Below are 22,173 nucleotides of genomic sequence, written 5' to 3'. Positions count from 1 at the left end.
TCCTCCTTTCTGATCCTTATAATTTTTAGCAAAAGACTACAAGAAGCATTAATGCAAACAATACCACTGGCCAAAGTATTCACGTTATTATGGATGGAGGGAAGGAGACAGAGGAGAGTACAGTTCATGTATACTTTTTATAACATATGATTTTAAAATTGAAATAATCTAGGAGAAGAAATTTGGTACCTAGATGAGGGAAAGCAATAGAGGTTACGCCTACCTCAGTTGTAAGATAATATGATCTTTTACCAAATAAATTAGAAATTAATATCCAAATGAGGGCTTTCCCCTTTAAAAAATCAGTCAACTTGGATATCTATGTAATTCTTTTTTTTTTCCCATTTTTATTTTAAAGATGTGGGGTATAGTTGAGGGTTAGGTATACAAATGGTCCCCACTTTGGTCCCCACTTCACCTGGTTTGAGATCAAGTACCCTTATTGATGAAGTGTGCCCCCACCCTCCTCTGGCAGTTTCCCGCTACTGCCAATCTCTCTCTTGCAGTATTATGATAATTGTTCAGGGTCTGCTTATGAGGGAGAACACGTGGTACTGAGTTTTTTGTTTCTGTGATAGATCACTGAATATTATACACTCTAAGTTCATCCAAGTTGCTGTGAAGTTCATAATTTTGTCCTTCTTTATGGCTGTGTAATAATTTATTCCTTCTTTCTCTTTTTTCCATGTATGAATTTTAATATCAATAGAAGGAAAAGAGGAGAAAAATTATAGCAGTCTGCCACTCAACAAAAGGCAGGAAAAAAGAAAAAAACAAAGAAAAAGCAACACTAAGCATGAAACACAAAATAAAACTTTGGATATATTAAAAATCAGTAATCACAATACACTTTAATAGATATCCTTTTTTTTTTAAAGAGTCTCACTCTGTCATCCTGGCTGGAGTGCAGTGGTATGATGATAGCTCATGAACCTAGAACTCAAGCCACCTTCCCACTTTGGGTTCCCAAAGTGCTGAGATTACAGGTATGAGTTTCTATGCCTAGTCTATCGTAATTTTCATAACTCATTTTGCCTACTAGATTTTGAAGTTCATTTAATTTTTGTGTGTGTGTGTATTTTGTTTTCCTCACACACATGTGAATCTCTAAGCTCAGTGCTCAGCATTCTGGTAGACAGGGCAAAGTTTTGGACCCAGGAGTCAGATGACCTGAGGTTCAAATCTCAGCTCTCTAACCAAGCAGTATGAATTTACTCATATTACCTAAGTCTCAGTTTTCTCATCTGTAAAATGTGAAGAATATCTGTCCATTCTTCTTGGGGTTGATATGATAATTAAATGAAATAAATCATATAAAATACTTAGGATTATCTTTAACACACAGGAAGCACTTCATAAACATAGACTATTGTTATAATATTCATTTTTAAAAAAATATTCATTCCAATATAATGCTTTTATTCATAAATTGTTGAGGTTCCTCCTCTGAAATAATCTGGACATCTTCACTCCCATTGTTCAAAATAAACTTCATATGAATTCTGAGTGGGATATGATATATAGAGATAACTGAAAATCAGTTCAATCTAAACCTGGTGCCTAGGAACATCTTAACTGCTAGCTTTAAGCCTTATTCTCCTTTGAAATCATAATATGTTTCTCCGTGCTTGGCACTCTGTTCTAGTAAATATTTACTTAATGAATAGAACATTTGTTGAATAAATCATGGAGTGAATAAAGTGGGTGAACAAGCTGAACAATCACGAGCAATTTCATTCAGTTTGTCCACCAACCTGGCTTCAGGACTCTATTAGAATACTCTCACAAGGTAGGGAGATGTAACTCTATCACCTGGATATGGGAAACAATCTTTCTAGCTTTCTTTCACTGCTGCTGTACTAGATATTTGTCATGTTCTGTGAACTCTCATCACATTTTGAATTCCCGTCCTATGTGCATTGGTTTCCTATTGCTGCCGTAACAAATTACTGCACATTTAGTGCCTTAAAACTACACAAATTTATTATCTTACAGTTCCAAAGCTCAGAAGTTTGAAAGGAGTCAGGGAGCTAAAATCAAGGTGTCATCAGGCCTGTGTTTTTCCCTGAGGCTCTAGAGAAGAGCACACTTCCTTGCTTTTTCCAGCATCACTTAGCTCATAAACCTTGTTTCATTTTCAAAGCACATCAATCTGACCCAGTTCCTGTTCTCATATCCCTTTTTCTGACCCTGATCATCCTGCCTTTCTCTTACAAGGACCCTTGTGATTACATCTGGCCCACCCAGATAATCTAGGATAATCTCCCCATCTCAAGACCCTTAACTTAATCATGTCTGCAAAATCCCTTTTACCATGTAAGATTAACAAATTCACAGGTTCCTAGGATTAGGATTAGGACTCTGACATCTTTGGCAGGCGATTATTCAGCCAACCCCTTTGTCTGGAATATTTTCTGCCTTTTGTGTTCAACCCCACCCAAGTAGAATCCTGACCTTTACTTTTTTTTTGAGTTGGAGTCTCACTCTGTCGCCCAGACTGCAGTGCAGTGGCCGCTCCCAGCCACTGCAGCCTCAACCTGCTGGGCTCCGGCGATCCTTCCACCTCAGCCTTCCAAGTAGCTGGAACTACAGGCGCGCTCTACGACGCCTGGCTGATTTTTTGATTTATTGTAGAGATGAGGTCTCGCCAAGTTGCCCAGGCGGGTCTCGAGCCCATGGGCTCAGGCAATCCACTCACCTCAGCCTCTCAAAGTGCAGGATTACAGGCTGAGCCACCGAGCCTGGCTGACCTTTACTTTTGACAGGATAAAGGCGTGTGGCCAAACTTGGCTATTCAGACACCTGAGACTTTAAACAACACGAGGAAGCAGCTCACTTTCAGGTAAGGTTGGTGGCAGAAGGGTTCAGCTTTCTGGACACCAGTGGTGCACAGTGCCCAGTCCACATCAGTGATGGAATCTGTCTTTCTCTGCTCAGCAGCGGCAGAAACAGGAATCTTTTCCAGAGCAATACCATAGCATATTCTTGTAAGTATAGTTTCCAGTTCCTATTCTTTGGCTTGCTCTCAGATTCTACAAGCACCTCAAATGCTTTAATGAATTTCTTTTATGCTTACACTAGCCTTGAAGAGGTTTTGTTGTTTACCACTAAGTGCCCCAGTGGACATAGCCTCCTGTGCTTGGTTGTAAGAAGGGCCTGCAGGGAGGCTTTTGGAGTGCTCCTAGAAAATTGGAACAACAAACAATAATTTGGGACACCATTTAGGTGCCAAGTACTCAGTAAAAAGGCTCTGAAGAAATGCAATGCAATTATTCAAACTAGCAGTTGGTAAACTGCACTACCTTTTGTCCTAGTAGGTGTGAGGGGGAGGAGAGAAAAAGAATGCCCTAGAAGGCTCTCTTCTGAGACTTTGATTTTCAACATCTTCTCATCTAAATGAACCAATGCAGATAGATTTTTATTATTGATGCTGGTCAGCATGAATGCACCCCTCGGTGATTTTCCAAGCACTTTACAGCCATTAGTTGTTTACACTAAATTAAGCAGTCTTGGACTGTCCATTAGTTTAAAAAGCAAACGTACATTTGGTTTAAGATTGCTTTTTGCCTACTGTCACACTCACCTCTGCACGATCTAGAACATTCTCACATATGGCTCTTAGTTCACCCATTCATAAGACAGTGTGATTTTCCAAAATAATGTATGTCAGTCCCTCTCTGTTCTCTGTCTTCTGCTTGCAGTTCAGAGAGCTTTGTTCAAATCCTAACCCTGGCAATTAGTATCTGGGTGACTCGGATCACTGACTTAATCTCTCTGAGCTTCCTTCTTCTATTAAATGTTGATATTATACCCCCAAGTGGACTTGTGAAGTGGACTTGCTGAATAAGTATGCAGCAATAGTGGCCAATCTTAGACTTGGGATTCAGACAGATTAGGGTTCAAAGCTTAGCTTGCTTCTTAAAAGCTGTGTGCTCTTCAGTAAGTTACGGGGGCGGGGGGGGTGTGTGCCAGTCTCCTCTCAAAATGGGAGATAAGAACTTCCTTATAAGGTTAAAGGTAAAATGAGATAACAAAGGGAGAGTACTTTGGATGGTGCCTGTCGACTTCTAATATTATGAACAGTTAAGTGGCTGTTTAGAGTGGGTGTTTTGGAGTGAATTAAGGAATTATCAAATGAAAGAATAAAATCAACTTCATGTTTTTACACCGCCCCCCCACCTCCCCTTAACAGTCTCAAGTGATCTAAAATGCTCTTTAAACAAATGTTTAGAAGTTGTTACTAGTGACAGAGATCAGATCTGTGGTTGCCCTAGCAAGGATGGGGAGAGGGATTGACTACAAAGACCCACAGGGTCATTTGAGTAATGGAAATGTTTTATATCTTGACTTTGGTTGTGACAATTACAGGACTATATTTTTTTCCCTAAAACTTAACAAACAGTAGACTTAAAATGAGTGCATTTTATTTTATGTATATTATACATATGTATGTATATGTATACATATGTATACAAAGTGGATTTTAATGATTATATTATTATATTATGTGTACTCTACAGCAAGGGTGGCTAGCAAACTTTTTTTTCTGTGAAAGGTCAAAAAGTAAATAATTTAGACTCTGCTGGAACTATTCAACTCTGCCACTGGAATATGACCATATACACAGATAACATAAATAAATGGGGGTGGTTGTGTGTCAATCAAACATTATTTATGGACCAAGACTTGGCTTCATATAGTTCATGTGTCATGAAATAATATATTTTATCTTTTGATTGTTTCCCTTCCAGCTATTTGAAAATGTAACAACCACTCTTATCTCCTGGGCCTTACAGAAATAGGCAGCAGGCTGGATTTGGTCCATGGTCCATTGTTTGTCAGCCTTTGCTCTAGAGTTCCAAAGAGGCTTTGTTAAGCAGCATTATGAAATCTGCTTTAGGGACTCAGTGCAAATGCCATGTCTAAGAGGGCTGGGAGTCCAGCTCCTGTGAGTTCTGAATGTCCTTGCCAGAATGCACTCCCTCTGTGGTCAGACTAAGTCTCTGCTTCTTGACTTCAATTTCCCCATCTGTGCAGGGAGGCCAACAATCATCTCCCAGAGCCCAGTGAAGCTTATTCAGCTCATTATTTGGGAGGAAATCCTCTATCCAAGTGCAGAAGCTGATCATGGCCTGGGTCATGAGTCTGGCCTGTCTCAATCATCTTGGGGAAAGGTTTGATTTCTCAGGTTATTCCTAAAAATGCTTGTTCTCCAGGTGATGTTCTTATTTCTGAATGTGGTCTGACCTTCATTCCCCAAAGAGAAGGTTTTTTTTTTTTTTTTTTCCCAAAAAGCAGGCAGCAGAACAGTACTCTCAGAAAGTTTGCTCCTTCTCTGCCAAGCTGCCATTCCCAGCATGAATAGTTCCTTAGGTGAAGGTGGCTTTCCCCCAGAATGTTTGCCTGCACCGGGTCAGAGCTACTCCAAGCCCCTCTGACAGCAGAAGAAGCTTGGGTAAATCCAAACCAGCACAAACTGAGATTTCTTTCTGTGTTTTCTAACAGCAGAAGGTGCTTGAGGAATCACTTTGGTGTGGTAAAATTGCCAAAGTATCCACAAAAGTCAAAATAATTCTGGGTTCCTAAAGTTTCAAAGGTTTTCAAAATGTGAATATTTAATCTAAAATCTAACCAATCCCTTATTGAAAAACTAATTATCCAGGCACCCTGTTTATTCTTCTACCTGTTGGAAGCATTTGAATCAACTGTTTTCACATTTTTTTTTCTGTAAAAGGACAGAGAGTAAATATTCTAGGCTTTGCAGGCAATATGGTCTGTGTTGCAGCTATTCAACACTGCTGTTGTGGTGTAAAAAGGAAACAGACAATATATCAATGAATGAGTATGACTGCATTCCAAAACAACTTTGTTTACAAAATCAAGTGGTGGGCTAGATTTGGCTAACAGGTCATTGTTTGCTGAGTTTTGGTCTGAGTTGTAGTATATCTGGAAGGGACTAGGTGGGTCAGGGAAGGGAAAGTAAAACTTAAATCAGCAGATATTCCTCTTAATGTGGTGAAACCTACCATTACAGATTAAAAAGTAAAACTCAACCAAGGAGCACTTTACATTAGGAGCAGGGAGGGCATACACAAGTAGACTTGATGGATCCTGGCCATGATTAAATTCTATCTGATAAAGGCAGAAAGACAGGCTGGTAGGTCTGCAGCACTGGAGACAGAAAGAGTCAATAGGGTTTTTGGGGGAGAGATGACTGCTGGCTGGACTGATCACAAAGACATTCACAGAGAAGGAGACTCTGCCTGAACATGTGAGCACCTGTGAGTGTAAGCCATGAAGGATTCAGGTGGGGTTAAAACAAGGTGTGGAAAAACACAACTTGAGCAAAGGCACAGGCTAAGTGTGTGCAAGGATGTGCAACACTGAGTTGGCAAATTGGAGCAAAGTTGAGAAGGTCAGTTTATGGCATGTCATGGAAGACTTCATTAAACATCACTTTCAGCAGTGTGATCTCTTTATTTTTAAGAGTCAGTGGGAGGTACTTAAGGTTTCCGAACTTCTAGCATAATACTCCCTACAAAGCGGGTAACTCAAAAAATCCTCCTTCTTTACAAAGAGGCTGTGGCTGACTGCATCTCACAGGTTATGAATGTGATATTACGAACAGGTCACATTTGTTAAGCTGTTATTATATGTCCAATAATAACATACTAAGTGTTTTACTTTCATATGTCATTTAACACTCAGTAAAAAAAAAATCACTAAAGGAATTGTTTTCCTATTTCACAGATTAGAAAACTGAGATGCAGAACAAGTTAATTTATTCAAAGTCAATCAGCTTGTAAAAGGCAGAGTGTAGGCTTAAACATAGCTCTTAATCATTCTCAGTGCAGGCTATATGGCTTCTTGGTGCATTTAAATGTATTTCAGCATTTTAATAAATAAAATATTTTTAAAACCTCATTTCTAAATTGTCTCTCCCAGTGTTTCTCCTATTTAAAAATCCCCAGTACTATAATTACATTTCTCATCTTTTTATCTCTATATTAATTATTTTTAAGAGCACCAAATTTATTACAAATAATAAAACATTTGCAAATTTAAGTTTCGTTCAAATTTCATCCAATTTGAGCTCACTAGTTTAGCATAAAATTGTGATTTTAATCAGTGTCACATCTATCCATCTATGTATATAATCATTTCACATTATTTTACCTTCATTCTAGGTGATTCTAGCTTTAATGTATGCAACCCATACATTTATGTCACATAAATTCTTTGTCAAACAGAAAAATGTTATAATTTCAAATAAGTTAAAAAAATGCTTATATGAATAAAAGCCTGGAAGGAAATAAACCATAATATTAATAAGAGTTATATTAAGAATATATGATTATAAGTGATCTGTTTCCTTTTCTCTAAACTATTTCAAATTAGGTTATATTAGTGCTCTAATTTAAAAATGCAATCATGTGTTCTTTTTTTAAAAACAGAGATTAGGAAACAACATATTGGGACCTCATAGGTAATGAGTAAAATAATCTCCAAATGCAAAAAATGATGTCACACAAAAGTTCCACAATTTTCCGTGATGTGTATTTAAAGCTATTGGATCTCATTAAAGCACTGGGATCTAGTCTTAGGTTAGTTGGTGTGGGTCTATCTTCGGCTTCTCTAAGTATTACCATTAAGAGAAACAGGAGTAGGGGTTTAGTGGATTAGTCACAGCAGGCCATTAATCTCTGCATTCTCAGTTGTAATCCAGCCTTTACCAACGAGATTGGAGGGAGTAAAAAAAAAAAAAATCCTACAAAATACCCAAACACTCAGAAAAGCTCTAAAGCAGGATCCCTAGAGACTGACATACTCAGGTCACAGTTTGCTTGTCTTTACTTAACATCAATACAGCATTTATCATTCGTCCTATTTCTTGTTGGTTTTCCTCTTATGCCTTTTGCTGAAATTCTCAGATCAGATATATTTGAAAAGGAACCATGCCGCAATCCCAGGAATAGCTCAGCATTTAATTATCATTAAAAAAAATTCTTCTCTCAAGTGGATATGAAACGTAAATCAAAGCTATGTGTTCATGTTGCAAATGGGTTGAAATGGGTTAAGGTTACCATGCACACAAATCAGTGCTTAGGGAAGCTGTTAAGATTGAACAATGATGAAGAAATCAAGTAGCCAAATGCCAGTAAAAATGAGTGACAGTTTCAAAACATACAGGATAAATAGATCTTTTATTATAAATGGATTTTACCAAGATACTTCACTTTTTGATTTCTCTGGCCAATGACCTAATATTTACTAATGTATTAAGTAGAAAAATACAATAAGCAAATTCCAAATTCCTGAACCAGGGTTCTGTTTATACCACTACAGTCAAGGCTGAATATTTATTGGATTATATGAGACCATATACCTACAATAGAGACTTTGATAAATTGAAACTGCAGTTCTTACATGAAAATATATGGCATTAATTTTTTAAAAAGTAAAGAAAAATGTAGGCCAGACTCAGTAAATTGTCTCTGAAAATCATTCTATGAAAAAGCATGATTGTCTTTCTTCTTATTACCTTTAAAATATTCCCCAAACATTCCAGTTTCCCCTAGTGAGTCAGACTCAACCAACCTTAACTGATTATGTGCTATGTGCAGACATTGTGCTAAACACTTTCACATGTATTGGCTCATTTAATCCTCATGTTTTATGTGATATTGCCAAATTCCTTCCTAATTTTGCTTAACGTGTCTTTTGTTCTTTTAGCTTCAGCCATAACAAAAGAAAAAAATCACCATTTGTCAAATACATTCTATGTGCCAAGCACCACACTACGTTTTTCTTTATTTCAATCGACCTTAACTTCAAAGATAGGTGTTATTACCTCCAGGCTGCAAATGAGGGTACTGAGGCTTAGATAGAAACTCCCCAAGTTAACACAACGAGTAACAACAGAGTTGAGATTAAATAATAAGACAATGTACAATATTTTCAACAAATGCTTTTTAGTAGCAGTCAATGATGACTCTTAGACTCTTTCCCAGGTTCTTACTAGAGTGCTACAATGTCATTATTCTGCAAATATAATTTGAGTTATTTTCTCATAATGTTTTATCTTACTCGTGCCTGTCTAGGAAGTAATTCACTACTTTTCTGTTCACTCACAGTTTTGAAAGTTCTTCCTGTACTTTAATATTGTTGCCCCAACATTTCAAAAACTGGAAAAGTTTAGCAGCAACAGTAAACTTAGATAGTTTTCTATGAAAGTCTCTTAATATCATAAATTCCCAAGTTTGAAAGGGGCCTAGAAATTACTTAGTCCAATATCTCTGTTTAAAAGGAAAAAATTAGTACCCAGAGCAATGAAATTACTTCCTTCAGGCCACAGAACTAGTAGTGGCAAAACGAACACTAAATACAACATGTCTTAACTTTCATCCTAATAATATTTCCAGCAGCCACTTGATTTTCTTTTCCCTATAATTTATAAAAATATACTATAGAAAGAATACTTAAGAAATCTCAGAATTCTAGACTTAGAAGAAGTACTTGTTTATTCTTAACCACAATTTCCTGTCTCTAATCTAACTTGTTAAGCAAAATAATATTTTGGACCCCATGGTTATTTAGTTTGTGGTTAATAGTTTTTGGAGTAGAACACTGTTGAAAGGATCTTTGAAAATTTAATCACTATTCTACATACTTGTTTACTCTCTCAAGGAATTCAAGCATATTTTTGGAGGCTTATAAACGGGTTCTACATTGCTTATGGATATAATGTGGTAAAACCATAAAAACTTCATACTATTTGACTCAGTAATCACAATATTAGGATTATTTTAAACAAATAATTCAATAAAAATAAATATCTACAGGCATGAAAGCAAATGCCAAAAAATGTCATAAACTAGAAACAACACAGATCTAAAAAAATGGGGGAATAAGTATGTATACACACACACACACATACACACATATGTATATGATGCTATTTTCAATGAATAAACTATTATGGAACTTTCATAAGAAAATCATCAATATGAAAGTAGCAGATATTAGCTAATTGTTCAGCAAAACATTTTCCCTTTATTCCTGACTACAAGGCTAGCCGACAGCTCCCAAGCTTCTTTGCAATAAGATATGGCCATGTGACTGACAAGGAAGGATATACACAGGTTTCTTTCTCGGTCCATAAAAACCTTTCCCACGATCTTCCTCCACAACTTTTTCCCCCATCTGTTGATACTGATGCCAAGACAACTTTGGAAACTATGACTTAGAGGTCACAGAGACCCTATCAGCCTTGAGACTTCCAAGCTACTACTAAAGACAGGATTTCTTTCTCTTTTATCCCTTTTCCCAATCAAACACCTGTGTACTTGTGCATGCACACACGCAGACACACATTGACATCAATTGTACAATTAAGACAAATAAGAAGTAAGCTTCTATTGTGTTAAGTCACTGAGACTGTGGGGTTTATCAATCACAGAATCCAGGAGATCTTGAATTAATACAACTAGAAAGCAACATGGAGAAATAAGATATAGCGTGAAGTTTCTTTTTTAAAAGTACAAATTGGAAAACTTATCATCTTACATAAATAAAGAAAAATTGATCTACAAGGAATCATTTTTTCCCTATGTTTCCTTTAACAGTCTTCTTTCATATTTGCCATTAAAATACACTCACAGTGATTCCCAGAATTTCTCATGCTTGTGACATTAGAACAATTTTGCGAGCCTGGATCTAAAAAGAGCATCTCACTTGAACACATGGTTAACCTAAAGAGCAAGTGGATAAACAAAACTCTTCTTCATTAATTTGTTCAACATGCCTTACCTTTCAATGTGGCACAGTACATGATGTTACCTGGCTTAGTCAAGTTCTTATCTCAGCAGTTAAAAACAGGACCAAAAAAAAAAAAAAAGATGCTGCACCAACTCATGCACTTAAAATTGCATGCAGCTCTCATTCAGCCACTGCAACAGAGCACTAAAACAAACTAAAAGGCCACAAAGAACTTCACTGCAGTGGAAATACAGGGATGGAACTTGTTACAAATATAAAAATAATAACAACTACTTTATATTCCATTCTACAGCGATTTGAGTCTCCGCAACTTAGAGCTAGTATCATCATAGTGTATTATAAGACTTAGACAGCAAGTGACATGTTTCTAGTCACACCAAGGCCATACAATAGAAATGTAATACCCTCAGATGCCTCACTTTCTATAATACCAAACAACTACTGAGAAGTTAACAGTGGGGCTCTTTTATTTATAATCTCCCTTTATTTTTTTCTGTAATTAAAATTATAAGCAAGCAAACAACAACAAATTATCCAACTGATCATTTCCTCATAGTTGTAAAGATTAACTAGATGATTAAGGCTGAATTCAAAGTCACAGACAGCAAATCCACTCGGTTTTTTTTTTTTTTCCAATTCCTGAACTCCAAGCTCATCTCTGCTAAGAACTAGTCAGCTACTCCAGAATTCTGTTACAAAAGGCCAGAAGGGAAGTCATACTTGCTGACTCAAGACTTAAAAAACCATAGAGACAGGAGTCATTTCCTGTACAGCTCTGCATCAAGACTAAAAAGTGAGGATAAGCTCTTCTCTGAAAGCACTCTAGTTTAATAAAAGACAGTGAGCTTTCTAAAGTGTTGGTTTCTTCCAAGCTGGAACCCAGTAAGAAAATGCCATATGCTGAGCAATCTCCTCTAACAGGAACAGAGATGACATGGAGAAAAAAAAATGCATTCATTGATCCTTCATTTTCTTAGTTCAAGTCTTTAGTGTGGTATCATAGGACACAAAGGAACCAAAATACATTTTAAACAATGTATAAGTGCTCCAAATAAAGACAGTTTGGTCAAATGGATGAATTGAGTCTGAGAAGGAAATAGAAAGCTATCAAATATTTTGCTCATTGGAAAGGTTCCCTTGCTCTGTGACCCTTTGCACATTCAAAATCCTAGATGCCGAAGCAAGAGAACAACTGACAGAGGTGGTTTCTTCATCTCCCCTCCCTCTTAGCCTCAGATCTTGTCCCTTAGTCTCCCATGGAGGAAGGAAAGTCATTCTAGGTCACTCCTTGTAATTTATGTATGTATTAAGTCAGTCATTTATTATTGAACATCTTCTAAATTCCAGGCAATGGGAAAGAACAAAAACAAAAACAAAAGTAGTATTTGTGTATCACTACCTATACATTCTATAAGGGCAAAGCTCAATTGCTGTTTTGTTTGCTATATTTTATCTTATGCCTGGCCCAGTGCCTACTCATAAGAAGCATTCATTAGCATTTGTGGAATAAGTGAACAAAACATTAAACCCTGAGAAAAACAAACCCTCCATAGATATGTCCCTTTACTTATTTATTTCAAGAATCCTGTGAGGTATTTATTATTATTCCAACCTCGTTGAGAAGAAAAGGCCTATGCTCACTCAGTAAATGCTGCTATCAGAATTGTTTTCCTTGAGGGTTAAAGGTAGCTGTGTGTGTAGAGGAGAGAAGGGGAAGCGGAAAGAGAATATGTTGACTCATATCCTTCATTAAATGTGTTTATTCCATCTCTGGCACTGCTGCCAAATGTGTTTCAAAGCCAGCAAGACTTGGCCCTGGAAAACTCACCTGAAAGTCACAGGCCTCATTTCCTACTGGCAACCCCTTCAGCCACTGGGCATGAAGTATTGGACAAAGTGAAAGATGAATTCTTCATTTGCTGTGACAAAAGCACCACCTCTCCTGGCGCAGAAGGCAAAGGCATTTGTATGCTGTCTCCCTCATAACCACTGATAATCTCTCCACTGTCACCTTGATGGCACTCTAATGCAAATGTAATCAAACCCAAACACTGGCTATCCCATTACCAGCCCAATCTTGCTAATAAAGAGTAACGATGGTTCTGTTATAAAGATGATCCTAGACTGTTTCTTACCACTCAAAGCCCCCCACCCCACCCTTGAATGCTGGAAATCCTTTAAGTTCTGTTTAAGGCTACATGGGATGAAAACTGCAAAAAGTTATAGAAAAGATTCACTAATCAAAAAAAAAGATGACAATTGACACCCTGCAAAATCCAGGGCCAGAAAATAGGGTTCTGGCTCTTTTTCCTAGACTATGAATAAATAGTGACAATCTAAATAAAGAGATGATATTCACTCCATAATCTCTACCTGGGTTACCTCAAAAACTTCTGAGAAGCCACCTGGATCTAAAGACAACATTGAAAAATCATTAGTGATCTGGGTCAAGTGAGGCACAGCTAGACCAGAGCCAAGAGCTTTGATAGTGATTGGTCTGTTTCTAATGAAAAGAAGGATACAAACTGCGTACCCTCTAGGGTCTTTAAAAAACGCCTTTTCTGCATAGAGGAACACAAGGGGATTTTAATTGACACTACTATATGCAAAGCATTACTGTTTTTGAAACCGTATATCCTAAATCTCTTCCATCTCATCCTCATCCATCATACTACACTCTAGTTGTTGCCATATTGACCTCTTGACTGTCCCAAAATTCATCATGTCCTATCTAATCTCCTTGCCTTTACAAATGCTGTTTCCCATAATTATCACACTCTTGGTTAATCTGCCAAAATCTTCTAAGCCAACTCTTTAGCATCCTTAAAGGCTCAGTCTAAGCATCCTCTACTTTACACTACTTACTCTCCTTCCTCTACCCATCCATCCTACTTTCAGGAAGAGTCAGATGTCTCATGTCTCTTCTCCTCAAGCACTTTTGTATTTTTTAAAATTACAATACTCATCACATTCTGCTGTAATTTATCTTTTTATTACAGTATTTACCACATTCTGTTTAATATTTTAAAAACCAGTCTCTCACTAGATTGTGAGTTCTTGTAGGGAAATGTCACTGCTTTACTTATTCTTGTTGGAGTCCCAGTACCTGATGTATAGTGCACCCTCAATAAATGTTGAATGATTAAGTGGACAAAGGAAACCATTTCAATTAAGTCTCTATGTTCACTCTATAGTAACTGGACTGCCAAGAAAGTCAAATGGGTATATATCATTTAGTTGACCGTGGGCATATTCTGTTACATGAACATGCAGTCTGTTGAAATAAGAGTAAAGCAGAATGTGATGAGACAAAACTGCTGCATGATGCTTTGCAGTGCTTCAAGCATCTGTTTCATGTCAAACGGTGCATCTATTGCTTGGCCCACAATTAATCTTCATGACACCAATGTGTGTATGGATGATTCATTTCTCTCAGCCTTCATCTAATGCTAAATACATTATTTTTATTATTCAAGTACAAAATTGAAGGCATTTGCTTAACATGGAAATATCAAATCTCAAAGATCAGATAAATCAGGGCCACAAGTGAGAAAAATGGTCGTTTTTTAAAAGTGTGTCACTCAGAATATTCTATAATCATCTAATTGATCTGTTAGTCCAAGATTTTTTTTTAAAATGGGTTTTGTAATCAAGAATAAAAGGTGAACAAGAAAAGAAGACAATGAGTTGGGTTTAAAGTTATTGCTTATAACTATCAAAGCACAAAAGTATCTTATTAAGTTGCACACAAACCCTATTATATAATTTTCTCTAGCTACCCCCTAGCTAGCTCTTCATAACTGAAAGATAAGATCTAAACTTCTTATCTTGGCTTGTAAGCCCCTTCACATTGGCCCCAGGTTATTTTTGTAACTCTATCTCCAGACACTTGTTCCAGTCTATTTACTCTATATGCCCATCATACTTCCAATATTCTATGGTTTTCATCCCTGTTTCAAGGAACATACTATTTATGCCTCATGGTATGTCCTTTTTCATCCCAATCTTTTGAAATCCCATGTATTCTTTTAGGTTCAAATGTTCAAATGTTTTCTCCTCTATACACCTTTCTCTTTCCCCACCTGCTTCTACCAACAACAGAGTTAGCTGCTCCTCCTTTGCACTCCCATTATACTTTATACATACCTCTATCCTATAACTGTTCTATCACATAAATATTAATGATCAGGTGATGTTCATTTTTGTCATCCCAGTGCCTGGCATAGGGTTTGCTCTCAATACTTTCTTATAGAAAATGCAAGACATGACTAAATAATTAATTGGCATTTACAAGAACAGGTCCAAAGTATCAACAAGTATTATTATTGATGTCAGTGATGATAACAATGATGATGATGATTTTATGGGAGCAGCTTCAATTTACTGAGTTACTACTGCATGTCAGGAACAATGGCAGGATCTTTTGTACATTTTTTCCACCTCTCATTTACAGATGAAAAAACTGAGGCTCAGAAAACTCAAATTACATCTCCAAGACACATAGAAAGTGAATGCTGAAGTTAGAATTCACATGCAGGCCTGTCTTGGTTCCAAAGACCATACTTGCTCTCACATGATATGTATAAATTGACCAGTGGTTACTGTATTTTAGACAGCATGTTAGGTATTTTACAAATAGTGTTTTCTTATCCTTATAATATTCTGTAGGTTCAACAACCTTGAGAGGTAAGTGTCATCTCCATTTTATAGATGAGAAAACTGAAGCCCCTCCAACACTCCCCAAAGAGCAAACTGTTTACAATCTCAAATAGGCAACAGACTTTGTGAAATACAGCTGGAGTTGCAGACATGCAACACAAATTTACCCTCACCTCCCCAAAATAAGAATTTCAACAAATTGAATCGATGCAAAGATCCATAAAAGAAAAGAAAAAAACCATAAAGAGAATAACTATATTAGGACACTCCATAATTCAACAGCTCTGTAGATGGGCTCACCCCAACCTTTCAAAATCTCCCAAAGTGAACCTTTTACTTCAGTTGGGACAGTCCTCACTGTACATTTATTTGTTCCTACTTTTCCCCTTTTGATGATGTGGTCCTGTCTCATCTCAACCTCCATCATCAATATCTTCCTTTTCTTTCATGTCTAGACTTTTCCCTTCTATAGAATTTATGTCCTTTATTAAATATTTAGTCATTATTCTTATTGCTTTATATCAAAATACACATTGGCATTACAACTCTGCTTTTATAATTATCGTGACAATTAAGCATTATTCCTATCATTTTATATTACTCCACATTATGTGAATACATCTAAATTTGCTTTTATAACTATATCTTAAGCATAGATCATATAGCAATGACACTGATCGTCATATAGTAATGATACAGATGCTTTACATTTGCAGAACATAAGGAACGTTTAGAATCACTCTTTGATGTTTCCCTGAACAATCCTTTGAAATAGACAAAAGAAATAAAATTTTCATTTTGCAGATGAGGGAACTGAGAGGTCAAGAAAATTGACCTAAGTCATCAAGGTAATTAAGGTAGTGTTGTATTGCAGGGTGGGTCTTCTGATTTCCATATTCTTTCTATAATGGCATGCTACCATACACATTTACAGTATCTGAATCTCTCAATGACCTAAACCCCAGACTCAAACATGTAATGCTTAATTCAGTTGACAAGTTGAGATATTAACTAGTGACTTAAGGTAGAAATTGAACCCCTTTCCCCACCCAAGGGAATGTTTCTCCCCATTGACATTTCTTTTTTCTCTTGAAATAGTACAAAAATCCAAAAGGCTTTCTTAACTCACTATCTGGAGGATTTTGTCAATGATGACGGTTATCTGTCAGTAACTAGGATACATTACACCACATGGCAAAGCGAGTTTAAATAAACCATATTGCTAATGAGATATTCAGATGAGTAGGCTTTGTTTAGGTAGGGCTCTTTTTAATTTAATGGGATGTCCTATTTTAAGCCATATTGAAACCATATACAGTTTGGCATTTTGGAAGCACTTTAGAGTTGGGTCTATACCAAATTATAACATATAAGCCTAAAGGGAAAAATTCTGCTGACCTCCTGGGTAATAAGCACTACATGGTTCCCAGGCAATTTATTAAATTTGCCAAGATAAAGGGGGTTACACTAGTGACTATGTACCAAAGCTTAATGCTAGAAGCCTCATTCTCATGAGAAGGGAAATTGGGAGACATTTCAAAATTGTTTAGCCATGACCTCCTTGTAAATGGCACTCATCTTCAATGCTGTAAAATGTGCTTGCTGATGATGCTTTTTGCTTTCAAACAAGTTGATGTGGAAGAAAGTAAAAGTTCTACTCTATCATTAACCAAACCTATATAATGTCAGATGTGTAGGAAATAAATAATGTTATTATTGCATGCTTACCATGTGTCAGATACTATGCCAAGTGAAAATCGTTGAACATTCTATTTCATTTAATCCATATAACAAACAAGTGGGATGTGAACTATTATTTCTTTCTACACACAAAAAAGTGATGCTAATCCATTTTAATTTTGAAGCTAGAAAAGAATGTATGAACTACTCCTTGCTTGTAGGGACTGCTGATCTTAAGATGCTGGGGCACTTGGGTAACAGTGTCATCTGTTTGATTGACAGAGTTATGTACAACTCAAATGCTACCTTACTTCTAACAGTAAACTGTAATCACCTTAAACTTTCATTTCTAAACTTTCTAAGACTTAAATTCACTTAACCTGATTTATTCTTTCAATTTGGGACTTCAAAATAAAAAAAATAACATTGAATGAAAATATTTGAAAATCTTGAATCAAAATTAAAATGATAGACTGAATTTTTACTCAGACCTGAGTGTGAGTACTCCAGGGTAAACCATTGTGGGTTTTGGTTCCCTCATCTATAAAAATACTCCACAAATTCTAAGAACAGATGAATTAAAACATTTGCAATATTTGTAAAATATGTGTGTGAAAGTACCACACAACTCAAATTGTTATTGCTGCTATTATTATGAAGAAATTGACAAAGAAGTAAAGTTACATAAGGGGGAAATAGGATGTACTGTATAAATTAAATCAGGCAGCTCTCTTTTGACCAGGGAATTCTCTCCTCATGCTGCTAAGCACACATTCTCACTGATCTGAGCTGCTTTTGTAGGAAGGGAATGGTGCTCTTGCAGCATCCTGGTTCTCTCTCTCTCTCTCTCTCTCTCTCTCTCTCTCTCTGGTCTCTTCACAGATCCTGGCTGCCTTATATTTTCAGCAAAGTGAGATCTGAGTTTAATGTGAAGCCAGAAGAACCCCAGATCACGGCATTCCTCTTGAGCCTAGCTGTGTTGCATTAAGTAGCCAAACTGATATGATCTCTCAAATAAAAACACATACGATACTTACCCAGCATCTAGCTAAGCCTGGCCACAGCCCTATTTTCTGACAGCTTCATCCCAACCAAATGATCAGTGCAGAGCCATCAAATATACCAAGACCAGGTGTCTTTACTTTAAGCAATATATCCAAACAGGCCAAGGGAGAAAACTCCCTGGGCATACTCTTAATTTGGGGGGGTGGTTTGAAGGAGAGGTTGGAACATTTCATTAACAAAACACTAAGCTACAAAGCACCAGTGTGTTCTGTTCCTGAAAAGAAATGCCACCAAATGAAATTCAATCAATATGCCTTCAATAGGACAAAGCTGCTACCAACATTTTCCTTCTGCAAAATGTTTACACTGCAGACTTTCCCTGGCCTTTTCCAGTCTGGTATTCCTTAGAAATGAAGCCAACCCTATCAATCGCAGTAATCACCAATGCTTGGTAACTCTGTAAGGATGAGCACCCATTTGTTATTCAGGGCAATTTATCCCAAGATGGTGGAGAAGTGCTTTGCATTTTAATTTTTAAAAAAAATTTAAGATTGAGTAGGTGCTATGATCACAGGGTTATGTGCTTTTTGGTAGAGTTCAGTCATGAGTAAATTAAAACTGCAAATCATGGATATAGAAAGGAAAGACCCACTAAACTCTCCCTGAGCCACAATTATCCAAACTTAGTGCACTGCATTCCTATACATCCCAAGGCTGTCAGACAGGAAAGAAGGGAGTCTGAGTCCCCCCAGACTGTCCAATTGTGAGTCATAATCACATCACTAATCATAATTCTGTCACACATGGGCATCACTGAATGAGTAGCTCTGCTTACAGGAGGAGGCCGCCCTGGCTATGGAGAAAGAATGGCCTTTTAAAGTTAAGTTTATGGATGTGTAAAATATAGAGTACATAATGTCGCATCTCTGCCTAAATGTCTTCATAAAGTGCAAATTAATGCCGATCCTAACTAGGCATTTGGAACGCTAACCTAGTTTTCTGTGTTTAGCTAATAGCTAGCAATTTTGTGTACACTTTTATCCTCTCATTATATAGCAATAATGATTATTTAGTAAATACATATGAAAGGGCATGTACTCCACAGCACTTTGCCTGGGTTGGAAATAACCCCCTCCTAATGCTTCTATTTGAATAATTTAGTTGCTGATACATCAAATCAAATATAGCTGTGACAGGTATCCCACTAATGCCTTTTTTGGAGGCCAAGATCCGACCCTTTCTCAGCTTGTTCTCTTCTGTGACTGCCTGGCCAAATTCAGGGTAAGGGCTGGGGACAAAGAGGATGCTGGAGGAAATCCATTGCCTCAATCAATGTTTTAACCATTTGTATATCTTAGAGGTACTCAGATGACTTGTCTGATTTGAAAATTATTTATGATGCTGGAGAGAAGTAGGGAACGGCTATATTATAACTAGTGAAATATTCTGGAACAAGAGGGAGAGTCTGAGGCATACATGCAGAAGAAAAAGATACAAAATATAAAATATGGCCTTGTGAGATGCCACCCAACCATTCCTGGACATATGACTAATATAAACCTTTCCAAGTCACCTGAGAATGTTTACTCTTAGGTGCAGGATGGAGTAACAGAGGTCTCACTTGAGGAGTTGGGGTGACCCCAGGGCACTTCCTCTTGTCTGCCAGGGACACAACATATCTCACTAAAATATCACAGTGGCAAATTTCTCAGTAGGGTGGCCAAGCCCCAAACAGAATGGTTTCAGATACCAGATTCCCATTCCCGTGCATTCGGAATTTAGTCTAGGGAGAGGGCAAAACAAGGGTTTTTAATACCCAGAATGGGGTCTGGCTTAGGAGAAGGGGATTGACTGGGCGGAAGGAAGAGTCAGGAAACATGTCTCTTTATCCCAGCACTGCTCAAATGTGTCTGCTTACAGGGGCAAGGTACCGGCTCTTCTCTTCTGGTGACTTCAGGGGAAGTTGGCTGAGTCCCCAATTCTGCAGAGGGAATGCAGGCAGAAGGGAACTACTAATGGGCTTTGCCTTGGGTGTTTAAATGGCAGGTGTGAAGGGAGATGGGGTGGGCACCCTCAATGGGAGGAGTCACCGAACTGGGGAATACTGCCGGCCCTGGGGCTTCCCTTCCTGCTCCTTCACAACCCCAGTTCTCTGCACCACAAAGACACTGCTCAAAACCCAGAATCCCTCTCATCACACACTCATTCACCTCCACACCCTGGGTTCCCGTTTGCTCCTGAATTCACAGACTGGCACCCGTAGCTGGAAATGCCTGAGTCTGAGCCAACACATCAGCCACTGGGGATTAAAAACCAACCAACAAACAAACAGAAAAACCAGGATCTACAGTGGTATTTGTAACATTATGTCGTTTCAGACGGTGTTTCTCTTTTATTTGGGGGCAGAAGGGGGTGTGCCAGAGGGTTTCAAACCATCACAGTCAGTCCTGTTGTGTTTAGGGAAGGCATGGAGGACACCTCCCTGGTACCCGCTGGTACTCTCCAGTCCCGCATCCTCCCGCAGTCTCTTGAAAGTGCCTAGATACCAGGGCAGGGCCCTGCGTCCATTTTGCCAGCCAGGAACCACCGAGTTTGGGAACTTTGAAAGCCAGGGGCTGAGGGTGGGGGTTGCCAAGGCTCGGATTTCGGCGCCAGAGTTCTCAGCCAGAAAAGCAGTTGAAAATCAACACCCATCTGCCTGTTCTTTCTCACCCCCCATCAGTTCTCCTTTCTCCCAGGACCACACACAGATCCTAACCCCGCTACACAAACACACACACACACACACACACACACACACACACACACACACACACACACACGGGCTTAGGAGATTCTTGATACAGAAGGCGGCAATCCCGCAGAACTGAAAGGGTCTCCGTCATCCCTCCCCTCTCGCCCTGTGTCTACACACAATAAAACCCCATACATTTCAAACACCACAACAGAGCCCAAACCCGCCCGCGACTTCAGCGCGTCCCGTACCTGATATGCAGACGATGAAATTGGCTTGAAGAAGAAAAAGCACCTCCCAGACTATTTCCATCCTCCGATTTTCATTCCAAGTGCATCACTCGACGGGAAAACAGGGGGGGCAGGGGGGGAGCCCGACACGGCACACACACATACACACACGCACACACTTCCGAGCGAGTGCACACTCGCACTCCCACCCGACAGCCGGCCAGGGACAGTCACCCCCAAGATCAATATCGCAGTTTGAATTGTTCCGGCAAATCTCCCCTCGGGCTGGACGGATGTGCGCCCCAGATGTGCTGACACATGTCCGATGCCTCGCTGCCTCGGAGGTCTCCCCGCTCGCGCGTCTCTGCTCCTCGCACCCGCGGTGGAGACAGCACTAGCAGCGACGGCGGCGGCAGCCACCTGAAGCCACCAGCGCTGGGCTCTTCCTGCAAAAACGAGACCCCGATCCGCCTGGCGCCCCAAGAAGACATAGACGATAGCCCCCCGCCGGGCCGCGCCGTGCAGTTCCGGGCTCCCGGCAGCTCGTGGCTCGCTGGCTAAGCCCAGGCAGTCCGCGACAAGTTGCCCTCGAAGTCCGCCCCCCTCACCGGGGCATGGTCAGAGGGTGGCTGCTCGCTCCGGGGCCGTTCTCCTCCTGCTTCCGGGGGGCGGGGGGAGGAGCAGACACGGCAGACAGACACAGAAAGAGAGGCAGGGATTATTGCCCGAAGCCGCCAGCCACCGGCAGCCTGCGCCGACCCTCCCTGCTCCCCAAGTCCGCGCGCAGCCTGGCGCCTCGGAGCCGGGTTCCGGCCGCGCTTCCCGGGCGCAGCGTGGAAGGGCTGGGCGCGGGGGGCCGGGGCGCGCGGGGACCCACGGACTGCCCAGAGCGCGCGCGCTTTTTCCGCTCCTCGGCTATTTTCCCGGACTCCCCGGAACCCCCAGAAGCCTTGCTTCGATCGCCCGCAACTAGCGCCGCTGCCGAAATTTTCCGCAATGCAACTGCAGGGGTCGTTATTTCCTCGCCTACGGATCCCGACGCTTCCCGATTCAGAGAAGAGGAGGAGGCAGGTGGGGGCGGGAGGA

At 39.3% G+C, this 22,173-nt stretch overlaps 1 protein-coding gene across 3 annotated transcripts in view; it reads right to left on the bottom strand.

Annotated features, from left to right (window-relative positions):
• The window catches only part of CA10 (carbonic anhydrase 10), a 523,391-nt gene that overhangs the window by 499,648 nt on the left and 1,570 nt on the right, over positions 1–22,173 (bottom strand). For 2 of the 3 annotated variants that reach the window (XM_021719507.1, XM_008071879.2), the window contains exon 2: positions 21,109–21,742. In XM_021719507.1, the coding sequence (XP_021575182.1) occupies positions 21,109–21,169 (61 nt within the window). In that variant the 5' untranslated portion in view covers positions 21,170–21,742. Of the gene's footprint in view, positions 1–21,108; positions 21,743–22,173 lie in introns of those variants that run through there. The other variant, XM_021719506.1, reaches the window with a different exon arrangement.

The sequence above is a fragment of the Carlito syrichta genome, unplaced genomic scaffold, assembly GCF_000164805.1.
Source record: "Carlito syrichta isolate Samal-C Ts95f unplaced genomic scaffold, Tarsius_syrichta-2.0.1 Scaffold314774, whole genome shotgun sequence".
In the NCBI taxonomy this organism is placed as follows: Eukaryota; Metazoa; Chordata; class Mammalia; order Primates; family Tarsiidae; genus Carlito; species Carlito syrichta.
Note: the sequence above shows the minus strand (reverse complement) of the source record. Positions and strands in the feature narration are given on the sequence as shown.